This window comes from Paroedura picta, chromosome 3, assembly GCF_049243985.1.
Source record: "Paroedura picta isolate Pp20150507F chromosome 3, Ppicta_v3.0, whole genome shotgun sequence".
In the NCBI taxonomy this organism is placed as follows: domain Eukaryota; kingdom Metazoa; phylum Chordata; class Lepidosauria; order Squamata; family Gekkonidae; genus Paroedura; species Paroedura picta.
Window position 1 is genome coordinate 7,744,363 of NC_135371.1, and position 11,770 is coordinate 7,756,132.

The 11,770-nt window shown below is 50.0% G+C and overlaps 2 protein-coding genes across 2 annotated transcripts in view; both read right to left on the reverse strand.

The window, feature by feature from the left end:
- Window positions 1–2,228: 2,228 nt before the first annotated feature.
- The window catches only part of LOC143834438 (uncharacterized), a 33,958-nt gene continuing 24,416 nt past the window's right edge, over window positions 2,229–11,770 (reverse strand). Inside the window, exon 5 of the mRNA XM_077331274.1 lies at window positions 2,229–3,411. Coding sequence (XP_077187389.1) covers window positions 2,662–3,411 — 750 coding nt within the window. The 3' untranslated portion in view covers window positions 2,229–2,661. The remainder of the gene's footprint in view (window positions 3,412–11,770) is intronic.
- On the reverse strand, window positions 3,411–8,588 carry LOC143834369 (uncharacterized). The gene is made up of 3 exons (XM_077331156.1): window positions 8,421–8,588; window positions 6,243–7,218; window positions 3,411–3,680 (listed from the first exon to the last, which is right to left on the reverse strand). Exons 2-3 carry the CDS (start codon window positions 7,038–7,040, stop codon window positions 3,432–3,434), a joined length of 1,047 nt encoding a protein of 348 aa, XP_077187271.1. The 5' UTR covers window positions 7,041–7,218; window positions 8,421–8,588; the 3' UTR covers window positions 3,411–3,431.

Genomic DNA, 11,770 nt, shown 5'->3' on the forward strand with positions numbered 1-11,770 from the left:
GCAGACTTCATCCTTCTTGTCTTTTTCGCGGCATCTAGATCGGACAGAGGAAGGCGGTCGAGAGCCGATTTGTGCTTCCTCGGGGATTAGATTTTGAAAAGGTACTCTGTGCATGTTCAGAGGATCTTTGCCATTCATATGTGTGTGTTTCACATTTTTCCAGGCACAAGACAGAGAGCCTCTGGAGGGGGGGCATGGGGAGGGATTTCACCCAAAATCTCCCTCAGTGGTATACCACTGAATTCGGTCTCTGAGGTTGCCATTTTCTCCTGGGGAACTGATCTCTGTCCTCCTTGATCTTTTTTCACATGCAGACTTATTATTTTATGTGAAAAAAATGTAAAGAAAACCCATGCCCAGTGGTGTAATATAGTAACAAAATTTTACACGCACGCTGCAAACAGCAAATTCATGAATATAATTTCAAGCCATACAGTACAGCCTGCCCTTCAGGCGATGTAGTTGTTATCTCTGCACTTTTACTCAAAAGTAACTCCCGCCCAGCTCATATTTGTGTCACTAGTTACAATAATGAATTTTTTTCTAAGGCTGATATTATCAGGATCAAGCCCTCCGGGCATTTTTATGTCACCCATTTAAATTAAATTGCTGAAAACGGTACCTCTGTGTGAAGTATGAACTTCAGTTGACTTTTCTGCCTTGTGGTACGCAGAGACCTTCACACAAGAGGGAGGCTTCGTAAACACTCAGAATGTGACAAGCGCTTTTGTCATAAAAGAGAACCTCAGAAGCACAGGAGAAAGAACACTGGAGGGAAACTCTTTGAATGTTTGGAATAGAGAGAAAGCACAATCTCTTGCTCTTACTTTAGTCAACGTCTCCGCACAGGAGAGAAGCCACATCGATCTTTCAAGTGTGGGAAAAGATTCCTTGTTAGCTCAGACTTGATAAAATACCCGCAGGTAAGTACAGGGCCACCTCATGAGAAGGAAGGACTCCCTGGAGAAGAGCCTAATGCTGGGAGCGACTGAGGGCAAAAGAAGAAGGGGACGACAGAGAATGAGGTGGCTGGATGGAGTCACTGAAGCAGTCGATGTGAGCTTAAATGGACTCCGGGGAATGGTAGAGGACAGGAAGGCCTGGAGGATCATTGTCCATGGGGTCGCGATGGGTCGGACACGACTTCGCAACTAACAACAACAACAACAAAGTACTGGGATGGGGTGGGAGGGACTTACAAACACAGTGGGCAAAGATTCGGACTCAGGCCATACCTTGTTTTGTACGAGTGGACCCACCTAGAAGAGCCTCACCTCTCTCACAGGGTGTCTGTTGTGGGAAGAGGACAGGGAAGGCGACTGTAAGCCGCTTTGAGACTCCTTTGGGTAGAGAAAAGTGGCATATAAGAACCAACTCTTCTTCTTACATTCACCTTTCCCCACAACCCACACCCTGTGAGGGAGGTGGGGCTGAGAGACCCCTGATATTACTGAAGAAGAAGAGTTGGTTCTTCTATGCCGCTTTTCTCTACCTGAAGGAGTCTCAAAGCGGCTTACATTTGTCTTCCCTTTCCTCTCCCCACAACAGACACCCTGTGAGGGAGGTGAGACTGAGAGAGAGAAAAAGCAGCATAGAAGAACCAACTCTTCTTCAGTAATATCAGGGCTCTCTCCTTCAGGTAGAGAAAAGCAGCATATAAGCAGCATATAAGGAGGGCAGGATGCTGTTTCTGTTGGCTGCAGAGGAAATGCCACGCAGTAATGGGTTTAAACTACAAGTCCAATGATATAGGCTAGATATCAGGAAAAAAAAATTCACAGTCAGAGTAGTTCAGCAGTGGAATAGGCTGCCTAAGGTGAGCTCCCCCTCACTGGCAGTCTTCAAGCAAAGGTTGGATACACACTTTTCTTGGATGCTTTAGGATGCTTTGGGCTGATCCTGCGTTGAGCAGGGGGTTGGACTAGATGGCCTGTATGGCCCCTTCCAACTCTATGATTCTATGATTCTATAAGTACCAGCTCATTATTATTATTATTATTGTTGTTGTTGTTATTATTATTCTCTTGCTTTAAAATAGGTTGGCATTTGTCATCAATATTATGAGCTGCCTCAATCACTCTTTGGAGGAGGTGGCTAATAAATATTTAAAATTAAAAAGAGACGGCTGATCAGTCTGTAGGGCCGTCCCCTTCCAGGTGGCACCGAGAGATCTGCCTCTATTTCCATGGATCTACAGACGATCCTGCTTCTCCAAAATAATTAACCGGGACGGAAAATCAACTTTATTCAGGCCTCAGGATCTGCCTGAGGTTGCCAGCTTCAAACAGGGAAATTCTTGGAGATTTGGGGACAGACCCCGGGGAGGAACCTAAATGAGGTACGAGGCCATAAAATCCACCCTACAAAGCTGCCATTTTCTCCGCAGCCTGGAGATCAACTGGGATTCCGGGAGCTCTTCAAGCCCACCCAAAGTTCGGCAACTTTATTCACGCCGCTGCAGAATGACCTGATGGAGCCTTGAGATGGAATTACTTCAGATCCACCGTATTGCAGGGAATTATTAATCTAGCAGCGTCTCAGGAGGAAAAAGGTAATCCCTGATCCACAGCGTGTAGCCGTGCAGAACGTTCCAGCACTAACTTCTCCGACATGTAGAGGCCAAGCCTAGGCCGGAAGAGACTAAGGTCTAAACCCAGCTTGTCATGACGACTCCTGCGTGGCCTTAACTGTCTCCTTGCAGTTTTTTGTTTTTAACAGAGGGAAACGTCCCTCCCCTGCGTGGATCCTCTGATGCATCTTCAGGCTGGATTTGCGGCCAAAGCTCTCGCCGCAGTCCAGACACGGGTACAGCTTCTGGGCAGAGTGAGTACTCTGATGCCGGACGAGGGGCTTGCTGCGGCTGAAGCTCTTCCCGCAGTCGGGGCATTTGTACGGCTTCTCCCCGGTGTGGTTGTTCTGATGCCGGATGTAGGTGGACTTGTCGTAGAAGCTCTTGCCGCAGAGCAGACACTTGTACGGCCTCTCGCCCGTGTGGCTCCTCTGGTGGGTGACGAGGTGGTGGCTCTGGATGAAGCTTTTCTCGCACAGGGTGCACTTGTAGGGGTTGTCCCCCGTGTGCAGCCTCTCGTGCCGCACCAGGCTGGACTTGTCGCAGAAGCGCTTGTTGCAAGCCGAGCAGGCGTAGGGTTTCTCGCCCGTGTGGATCCTCTGGTGCAAGAGGAGGTTGGAGCTCCGGCCGAAGCTCTTCCCGCAGTCCAGGCACTTGAAGGGTTTCTCCCCCGTGTGGATCTTGCAGTGGCTGTTGAGCTGCGAGCTCTGGCGGAAGCTCTTGCCGCAGTGCGAGCACTTGTAGGGCTTCTCCCCGCTGTGGATGCGCGAATGCACGATGTAGATGGACCTGGAGACGAAGGCTTTCCCGCAGTCTGAACATTCGTGGAATTTGTCTCCCGGCTGGGCCCGCGGATGCCGTGTCATGGGCGGCTGGTCTTGGAACAAATCCTCCCCTGATTTCTCCGTCTTTTCCTTCTCTGTGTGTACGGTTTGCTGGGCGGCTGCTTCATGAAGGTTTCCGGCCTGGGGGGGGAAGGCGTTACTCCTTTGCTCCTCCGTTTCATGTCCCTGAAATCTCTTTGGCTCTGCTTGCTTGGAAGTGTCTTCCAAGTCCTGAATTCTCCCTCCTTCCGAGGACAACCCGATGTTCTCAGCTGGCTTCCAGGCACCTGCAGGAACAAAGGGGGAAAGCTGATAAGAGTGTATGGAAGAGGCGGAGAGATTCCCATTACACAGTAGATCCCAGGATAATTTCCTGGCACCTTCAGTTACAGAGTCTCAGGTTGCAAGTCTGAGATCCTGGAGAATCTCCAGCATCCTGTCTCATGGACCATTTATGCACTGGGAACTTCACTGCCCCGGCTCCCCTGCAGGAGAACAAATCGGGGGCAGATGAGGTGCACCAGGCCAAATGCTCTCCCACGTGGGTGCAGGAAGAAGTGGGGCAACCTGCCATGTCTAAAACTCCAGCCTGCAGCCTGGCATGAAACCACCAGTGCATAAACGGTCATACAGTGGCCAACCAATTCTTCTGGAGGGCCAATAAGAGGGCATAGAGACTGAGGCCTTCATAAGAGCATAAAAAGATGCTCTTCTGTACCTGTTTGAACTGTTACAATTATCAATGTTCATAGTATCAATGTTATGGTTATCTGCATGTTATGGATTGTTTCTTGTATTGTTTCTACGTTTTATGCAAACCGCCCTGAGCCTCCGGAGAGGGCGGTATATAAATGTAATAAATAAATAAAATAAATCTCTTTACTGCATGGCTTTCTAATTCTAGTAACCGGTTGTTTTGCAATGTTAGTAGACTGTTATGCTGTTTTTAATATCCTCAGGTGGGGAGTCATGTTATACCGAAGCAACAGAACACAGTTTGAGTCCAGGAGCACATTTAAGACCGACTAAGTTTAATTCTGGGTGTACGTTTACATTTGCATGCATACTTCTTCAGATACGTTTTCACGAACCATTTTCAATGTATCTGAAAGAAGTGTGCTTCCACATGAAAGATTATACCCAGAATGAAACTTAAATGTGCCCCTGGACTCAAGCTTGGTTGTTTTGGAATAGGATTTTCTAATTTTGTAATCTGCCTGGAGCCTTGAGGAAGACGGATGGCCTAGAAAATGAATAAATGACTTATTCCTTTACTGTTCACAGCAGCCCTGGATAGCCCAGCTTAACTCAAGGTTACCAAGACCACCAAAAAAAAAAAAACTGAGGTTGCTACACAGAGGAAAGTAAACGAGCTCCATTCCTCTCTTGCCAGGAATGCCCTGAAGAAGAAGAAGAGTTGGTTTCTTTACCTGAAGGTAAAGTGGCTTACTTTCTCAAAGTGGCTTACAATCCCCTTCCCTTCCCTCTCCCCACGACAGACACCCTGTGAGGTGGGTGAGGCTGAGAGAGCCCTGATATTACTGAAGAAGAAGAGTTGGTTCTTACATGCCACTTTTCTCTACTTGAAGGAGTCTCAAAGCGGCTTACATTCGCCTTCCCTTTCCTCTCCCCACAACAGACACCCTGTGGGGTGGGTGAGGCTGAGAGAGCCCTGAGATTCCTGCTCGGTCAGAACAGCTTTATCAGCACTGTGGTGAGCCCAAGGTCACCCAGCTGGCTGCATGTGGAGGAGCACAGAATCAAACCCGGCATGCCAGATTAGAAATCCACACTCCTAACCAGTGCGCCAAGCTGGGATTGGGGCCGCTATGAACTGGATACAACTTCACTCCACATCATTTGTCTTCTTACTCTCCAAACAAAAAATGTCTAATAAAAAGTGGAGTTTTTTTTCTCTTCAGAGCTGGGGACATTCTCAACATAACCAGTTGTCTTTCTCCTTCAGGTTTCATTTAACTCCCATGTCAGAAGGGCAACGAACATATGCTTGGACAAAGGCTACTCTGAAATTAGTTTGTTATTATTTGACAACAAACTCTAGCATCCAAAACTTAAAAATAAAAATGACAGACGAAAGAACAGTGCCTCAGGTAGGCAACATAACCTGGTATGATGGCCTGGAAAGAATTCAGGTGAGGAATGGCATGAAAGACAGAAGGCTGGATTCATGTGAGGTGGGGAGAAAGAGAGAGAGAGCCCGTTCAGACCCAACCTCCCCACCCCCTTACCGAGGACAGAGGTTTCCCCACTGTGTTCCAGCTTGACCTCTCTGCAGAGATGACCAAGAGCCATTCCCGGCGAAGTTCCGTCACTGACTGGGAACTGTGGAATCGCCTCCTGTTTTATCCCTGAGCCCTGGAATGGAAATGAGCGTTTGAGTCCAGGGCCCATTCTGCACACAACAGATAATGCACTTTCAATGCACTTTAGAAGTAGATTTTCCTCTTCTGCACAGGAAAATCCAGCTGCCAAAGCACATTGAAAGTGCATTATCCTACGTGTGCAGACTAGGCCCAGGACAGAGTGATCTGAGGGGAAACAAAGAAGGTGAGCTACACCACTTCCACGTGGAGGTTCGTCTCCACTTTGGTAAAACAAATTGTAGAGGAAGAAGAAGAGCTGGGTTTTTATACCCCTTTTTCACTACCTGAAGAAGTTTCAAAGTGGATTACAAGCTCCTTCCCTTGTCTCCCCACAACACTCTGTGAGATTAAGGCAAAATGGAGACACCTTGATTATCACAAGCAACCAAGACTCAGCTTCCCGCCCTCCCTCCCTCCCTCCCCTCCCTCCGCACCCTTGGGCTGCCCAGAGAGGAGTCCTCCCACCTGCTGATCTTGCCGCTCGGCCTCTTGCTGTCTGAGGAGGAAGTTTTCCGCCAGGGCCACCGCCTGGATGCAGCTCTCCGAGCCCCGCTCCCGGATCCAGCTCAGCATCTCTGGGGGCAGGATGCTCAGGAACTGCTCCAGGATCACCAGCTCCAGGATCTGCTCCTTGGAGTGGCTCTCCGGCATCAGCCACTGGTGGCAAAGCTCCCGGAGGCGGCAGTAGGACTCCCACGGGCCGGCCGCTTCCTGGTAGCGGAACTGCCGGAAGCGCTGCCGTTGGAGTTCGGGGCCCACGGGCTCTTCGATCTTGATCACTTTGATGTCCTCCAGGTCTCTTTGGTCCACCAAGTCTGGCTCCCGGCTGGCCTTGGCAGGTGCTCTGTTCAGGCCCGGGATGGGCCTACCCTCCCGCTCTGCAGCAGTCCATGGACTGGTGGCCGCTGTGCCTTCAAATAGGGCCGGGAAATTCTGTTTCGTGTCTGTTGGCATCGTCTCTAGACCTTGAGGTGTTTGCTCTCCCAACGGGTGGGACAGAGCTGTCTTCCCAAACTCCATCCGTTGGGATTCCCAGCGCTGGGACACTGGTCCTTCTGTTTCTTGTTTAATGCTCTGCAGTTCTCCATCTTGACCCTGAATGCTTATCTCCGGTTGAAGGTCTTCAGGGTCATCTTGGTTTCTCCCCAATTCCAGCTCTGGTTTGGGGTCCTCCGTTTTCATGGCTGCTGTTGTGTCCTGCTGTAGAAGAGCTCGGAGGTGGAAACCCAGGACGGTGGACCCTCTTGCCCTCTCCGCGGCCATTTCCTCTCACCACGGGTGACTCTAGCTCTGCTCCACTCCGGCCTCCCTTCTCATCTGAAGAGGGGACCCAAAGCCCCTGGCCTGAGACGAGGATCCAGACCACAGACGGGGTTCCCACCACAAGGCTGAGGCTCAAAGGCTATTCAGAAGCTCCCTGGCTGCAGAGAGACCTTCGTCCCTGAAAGAAAGGAGCACAGTCAAGGAGTAGAACAGCCACGACAGGAAAAGCTGAGGCCAACTGGGAAAGAGGGAGACCCAACCGGAGAGGGATTCACATGAAGTTAGTAAAGGAAGCCATGAAGATCCTCAGTTTGTAAGGCTGTGAATAGCAGGCTTCTGGAGAGTTGCCATCTCCAGGCTGGGAGAATCCTGGAGATTTGGGGACGGGGCCTGGGGAGGACAGGGACTTCAATAGGGTGCAATGCCACAGAGCGCCTCTCCTCCAGAGCATCCTGATCTCTGTAGTGCGGAGAAAGCTGTGCTTGGGAGGATCCCCCAGTCCCACCTGGAGGCTGGGATCCTTCACCCCCCCCCCCCTTAGGCCTCCTCCAGACTCTCCTGCAGCTTACTTCGGGGTCGGCCCGGGGGATCCGGCGGGGATGCGGCGCTGGTGGCAGGAGCCCCCCGACCGGCTCGGCCTCCGCCCCCCAGGAGCCCTCCCCGCGTGCAGAGCCGCCCCGAGCCCTGGGCGGGGCCCCATCTCCCCTCCCCTTCCTCTTAACCATTCGCGGGCCGGGAGCTGCGGTCCTCCCCGGGCCTCCCCCCGGACCCCTCGGCGGAGAAGCCCCCTCCCCTCTCCCCCTCTGCACCCCGCAGAGTCCCGGGAAGGCGGCCCTGAAGTTGCCTCCTAGCACTGGCATGCAGAAGTTTAGTGCATCTAAATATGGTGGTTCCCTTTAGTCACCTTGGCGAGCAGCCACCTATGGATTTTTCCTTCCCCAAATGTAATTCTCTCTCTCAAAGCCATCCTCACAAAAGCTCCAGCTGCTAGGAATCTGCCCGTCTGATGCCACAAGTCTCCGTTAAGACAGGAATAAGGCAATCCCACTAATAGAAAAAATAAGGAATGGGCCCCTTGCTGAGCAGGGGCCACCGTAGTGACTCGGCCACCTCACTGGTCTTGAAGCAGCAGCTGGACAGATCCCTATCAAGGATGCTTGAGGCTGATGCTGCATTGAGTGTGGGGTTGGACTGGATGGCCTCTAAGGACCCTTCCGACTCTATGGTTCTATGATTCTAAGACCTCTCCCTCCCTGACCTGGATCTTTTGCAAAAATAAAACTTCTTGCAAAAAAACAAATCAGGTCTCCAGCTGCAGGTTCCTTTGTTTTCCTCCTCCCTCTCCTCCGCTTAGATTCTGCTCCCATCTTTCAGACTCACCTGCCCCTCATATCTTTTGCATTGCCTCTCTTGGCAGGATGGGCAAGATCTTCCTCAGATGCCCCAAGGATGGGGAAAGACAAGAAAAAGGGGAAGTTTCTCGCCAGGAAGGAAATCAGGGTAGGACAGGAAGGTCTTTTCATAGCTCCCTGTGCAGCCCTGCAAGGTGTCCAGCTCCCCTTCTCACCCTTTCAAGTCCTCTCTAGGCAGAAGGGAGCTTTGTGCAGTTAACCCCTTCAGCATCTCTGAGGATGAGGAGCCAATGGGGCTCACTGGGTCATGAACGTTAGTTGATTTGTTCATTGATCCTGATGCTGAGGAGGCTTTTTGAAATGCTTCTGTGATTCTCTGTGTCTCTGAGCGTTAAGATGTGGCGACATTTTTGTGTGGTGCTACATGCAATCAATTTATTGGGTGAGCTCAATATGTACTTGACAGACAGCGAAAATAATTGTTAATGGTGAACTAACCAAACCAAGCGAAATACAAAAAGGGACTAGACCAGGCTGACCGTGGTCTCCACTTTTATTTAGGCTGTTGAAATTTTGAATAGAGGTATAAGGTAAGATGAGAGGATCGGGGTATATTAAGATATCAGACTCTTTAAGACTCTTACAAATTAAGAGCTTTCGCAGACAATTTGGTTCTGACTCTGGAAGATCCTCCACAGGGAACAGAGGTTTTGATGGAAAACGTGAAACAGTTCGTTTTGGAAGCTGGATTTAAAACTGATAAAGAAAACAACCAGAAATATTAATGAAAAAATATGATTCTGCAAGAGCAAACAGTTTCGAACTGGTACTGAGGCAGGAGAAAAGATGAAGTATTTGGTAGTAACACTAACAAATATGAATTGTATGTTATTTCAAAATAACTATGTTAAGGACTGCAATGAAAGTTAAAAATCTGTTATGATGGGAGAATGTACAATGTTCACTTCTAGGGAAAACAACGTCTTTTTAAAACTGGTCCCTGTGCAGGTTTCTAAGTTTCTACCCTTGACTCAGCCTTCCATCCTTCCGAGGTCGGTAAAATGAGTACCCAGCTTGCTGGGGGCTAAACGGTAATGACTGGGGAAGGCACTGGCAAACCACCCCGTATTGAGTCTGCCAACGCTAGAGGGCATCACCCCAAGGGTCAGACATGACTCGGTGCTTGCACAGGGGAGACCTTTACCTTTTTATACACAGGTAGAGATTCCCATTGGTACTCCTCTCACAAACTAAATTCCCCTAAATTTGGGTCACATTAGACACATTTCTTCCTACAGAACAGCACCTCTAATCAATCTCTTCTACCCTCTTTTAGTGCCACCTTTTAAGACCAACAAGGTTAATTCGCCATTTTCCTTTGAGTCTGGCTTGGATATTGCCACTTTTTACCTACTGAGGTGGATCCAACAACCCTTCCTTCGCACTGAGGAAATCTCCTTCAGCTTCTTCTTCGATTTCCCTTTCCAAAAGGGAAAGTGAGGCATAGATATTTGGATTAATAAATAAGCAGAGTGGAACAAAGCAAAGATGATTGCCAGTAGCTCATACTATTCAGCCTCCCATACAACCTTGTATGAATGTAATCAAGGATTGTTGTTTGCCTGATTCAAGGTTGCTTCTTGCAGCCCGACTGTGCCCAAAATGAGGCTCCCAGTAAGCATGCTTGCGTTTGCGGCCTTCACACGCAGCCCAACGCAACACGTTCACATCTTTTCGTGGTGTGCCATGAGTGCTGTGCTTCTTCCGGGGTTTATCCCTCTCCCTAAAACTTCTATTAGTTAACTCTGTGACTGGGGAGCCGAAGGTATTCAGACAGCATCCAACGCACATGCCTCTCAGTCCACGTGCATGACCACTCATGCGCCACATGGGTGCACACGCTGCCATTTCGAACCCTGCAATGAGCATGGAAGTCTTGATACGGTTAAACAGTTTTGCTGGATTTCTAAGCCGAACACACACCTGACCTACCCTCTTGGCTTAAAAAACAAACAAACAGCAGCATAGCAGCAGAGGGCAGGCGATCAGCAAAACAAAATGCAACCTACGACCGGTAGAGCAAATCCTTCTGGTGGCAGGGAGCTGATCCTTGGCATAACTGGGCTACTGCATGCCAGTCCCTGTTTCCTGTGTGTGTTGGCAGTCATGTACTCCCCTGGCCCCGTCCCTCCGTTTCCATAAGGGCCCTGCTGGATCAGACCACTGGTTGAGCATCCCATCTTGTACAGCGGCCAACAACAGGACAGAGACCCACTCCAAGCTCTGGGATTCAGAGTCTTTATGCCTCTGAATGTGGAGGTTCCCCTCAAGTCACCATGGCTTGTAGCCACTTACGGGGAATAAACCTAATTGCCTTTCAAAGTGACTTATTCCTGCGGCCATCACTCCGTCCTCTGGCAGTGAACTCCACATTTTAATCATAGAATCCTAGACCTAGTCTGCACACAATAGATAATGCATTTTCAATGCACTTTCGAAGTAGACTTTCCTGTTCTGCACAGGAAAATCCAGCTGCCAAAGCTCATTGAAAGGGCATTATCCAGTGTGTGCAGACTAGGCCCTAGAGTCAGAAGGGGCCATTCAGGCCATCTAGTCCAACCCCCTGCTCAGTGTAGGATGAGCCTCAACTAAAGGATCCAGGAGAAGTAGCTGTCCAGCTGCTGGTTGATTGGCCAGCAGTGAGGGGGAGCTCACCACCTCCCTGGGCAGCCGATTCCACTGCTGAACTACTCTGACTGTGGATAATTTTTTCCTGATATCTAGCTGGCACTGCTCTACATATACTGCTGCTGAAAGTATCCTCTGCGGCCATCAGGAACCACTGCCTGCCCTCCTCCGAGAACCTTTCAAATACTTCAAGAGGGCCATCTTGTCCCCTCTCTACCTCCTCTTCTCCAGGCTGAACATCCCCAAGTCCTTCAGCCTGTCCTCACAGGGCTTGGTCCCACAGGCCCCGGATCATCCTCTCCACTCTCCTCCACACCCTCTCCATTTTCTCCGTGCCCTTCTGTCTGTCCGGAACCTCCTTCCCATCACCATCGGATCCCAATAAGTTCTGAATTATGGGAGGGAGAGGGAAATGTCTTTGACACGTCTCTCCACCCCATGCATCATTTTATAAACTTCTATCCTACTCCCCCCTCGTTATTTCTCTGCTCATCATTCTCCCCCTTTCCTACATGGAAAACTCCCAGACTCTTGAGACCCTCCTCATATTCCCTCACCATCTCGGTCACCCTCTTCTGTACAGTTCCCAGTTCCCTTTCAGAGATAGACAGACCAGAACTGGGATTTCCTGGGCTCTACCTCACCCCCCCCCTCCCACTCCGGAATCAGCGAGCTGAATGGCCCAGCTTG

What these genes read in the sequence shown, in the direction of transcription:
- LOC143834369 (XM_077331156.1), bottom strand. Translation starts at nt 7,040, where the DNA reads ATGGCCGCGGAGAGGGCAAGAGGGTCCACCGTCCTGGGTTTCCACCTC. An exon ending in CCGAGCGGCAAGATCAGCAG is followed by an intron (nt 3,681 to 6,242) that starts GTGGGAGGACTC and finishes TTGTTCCTGCAG; the next exon opens with GTGCCTGGAAGCCAGCTGAG.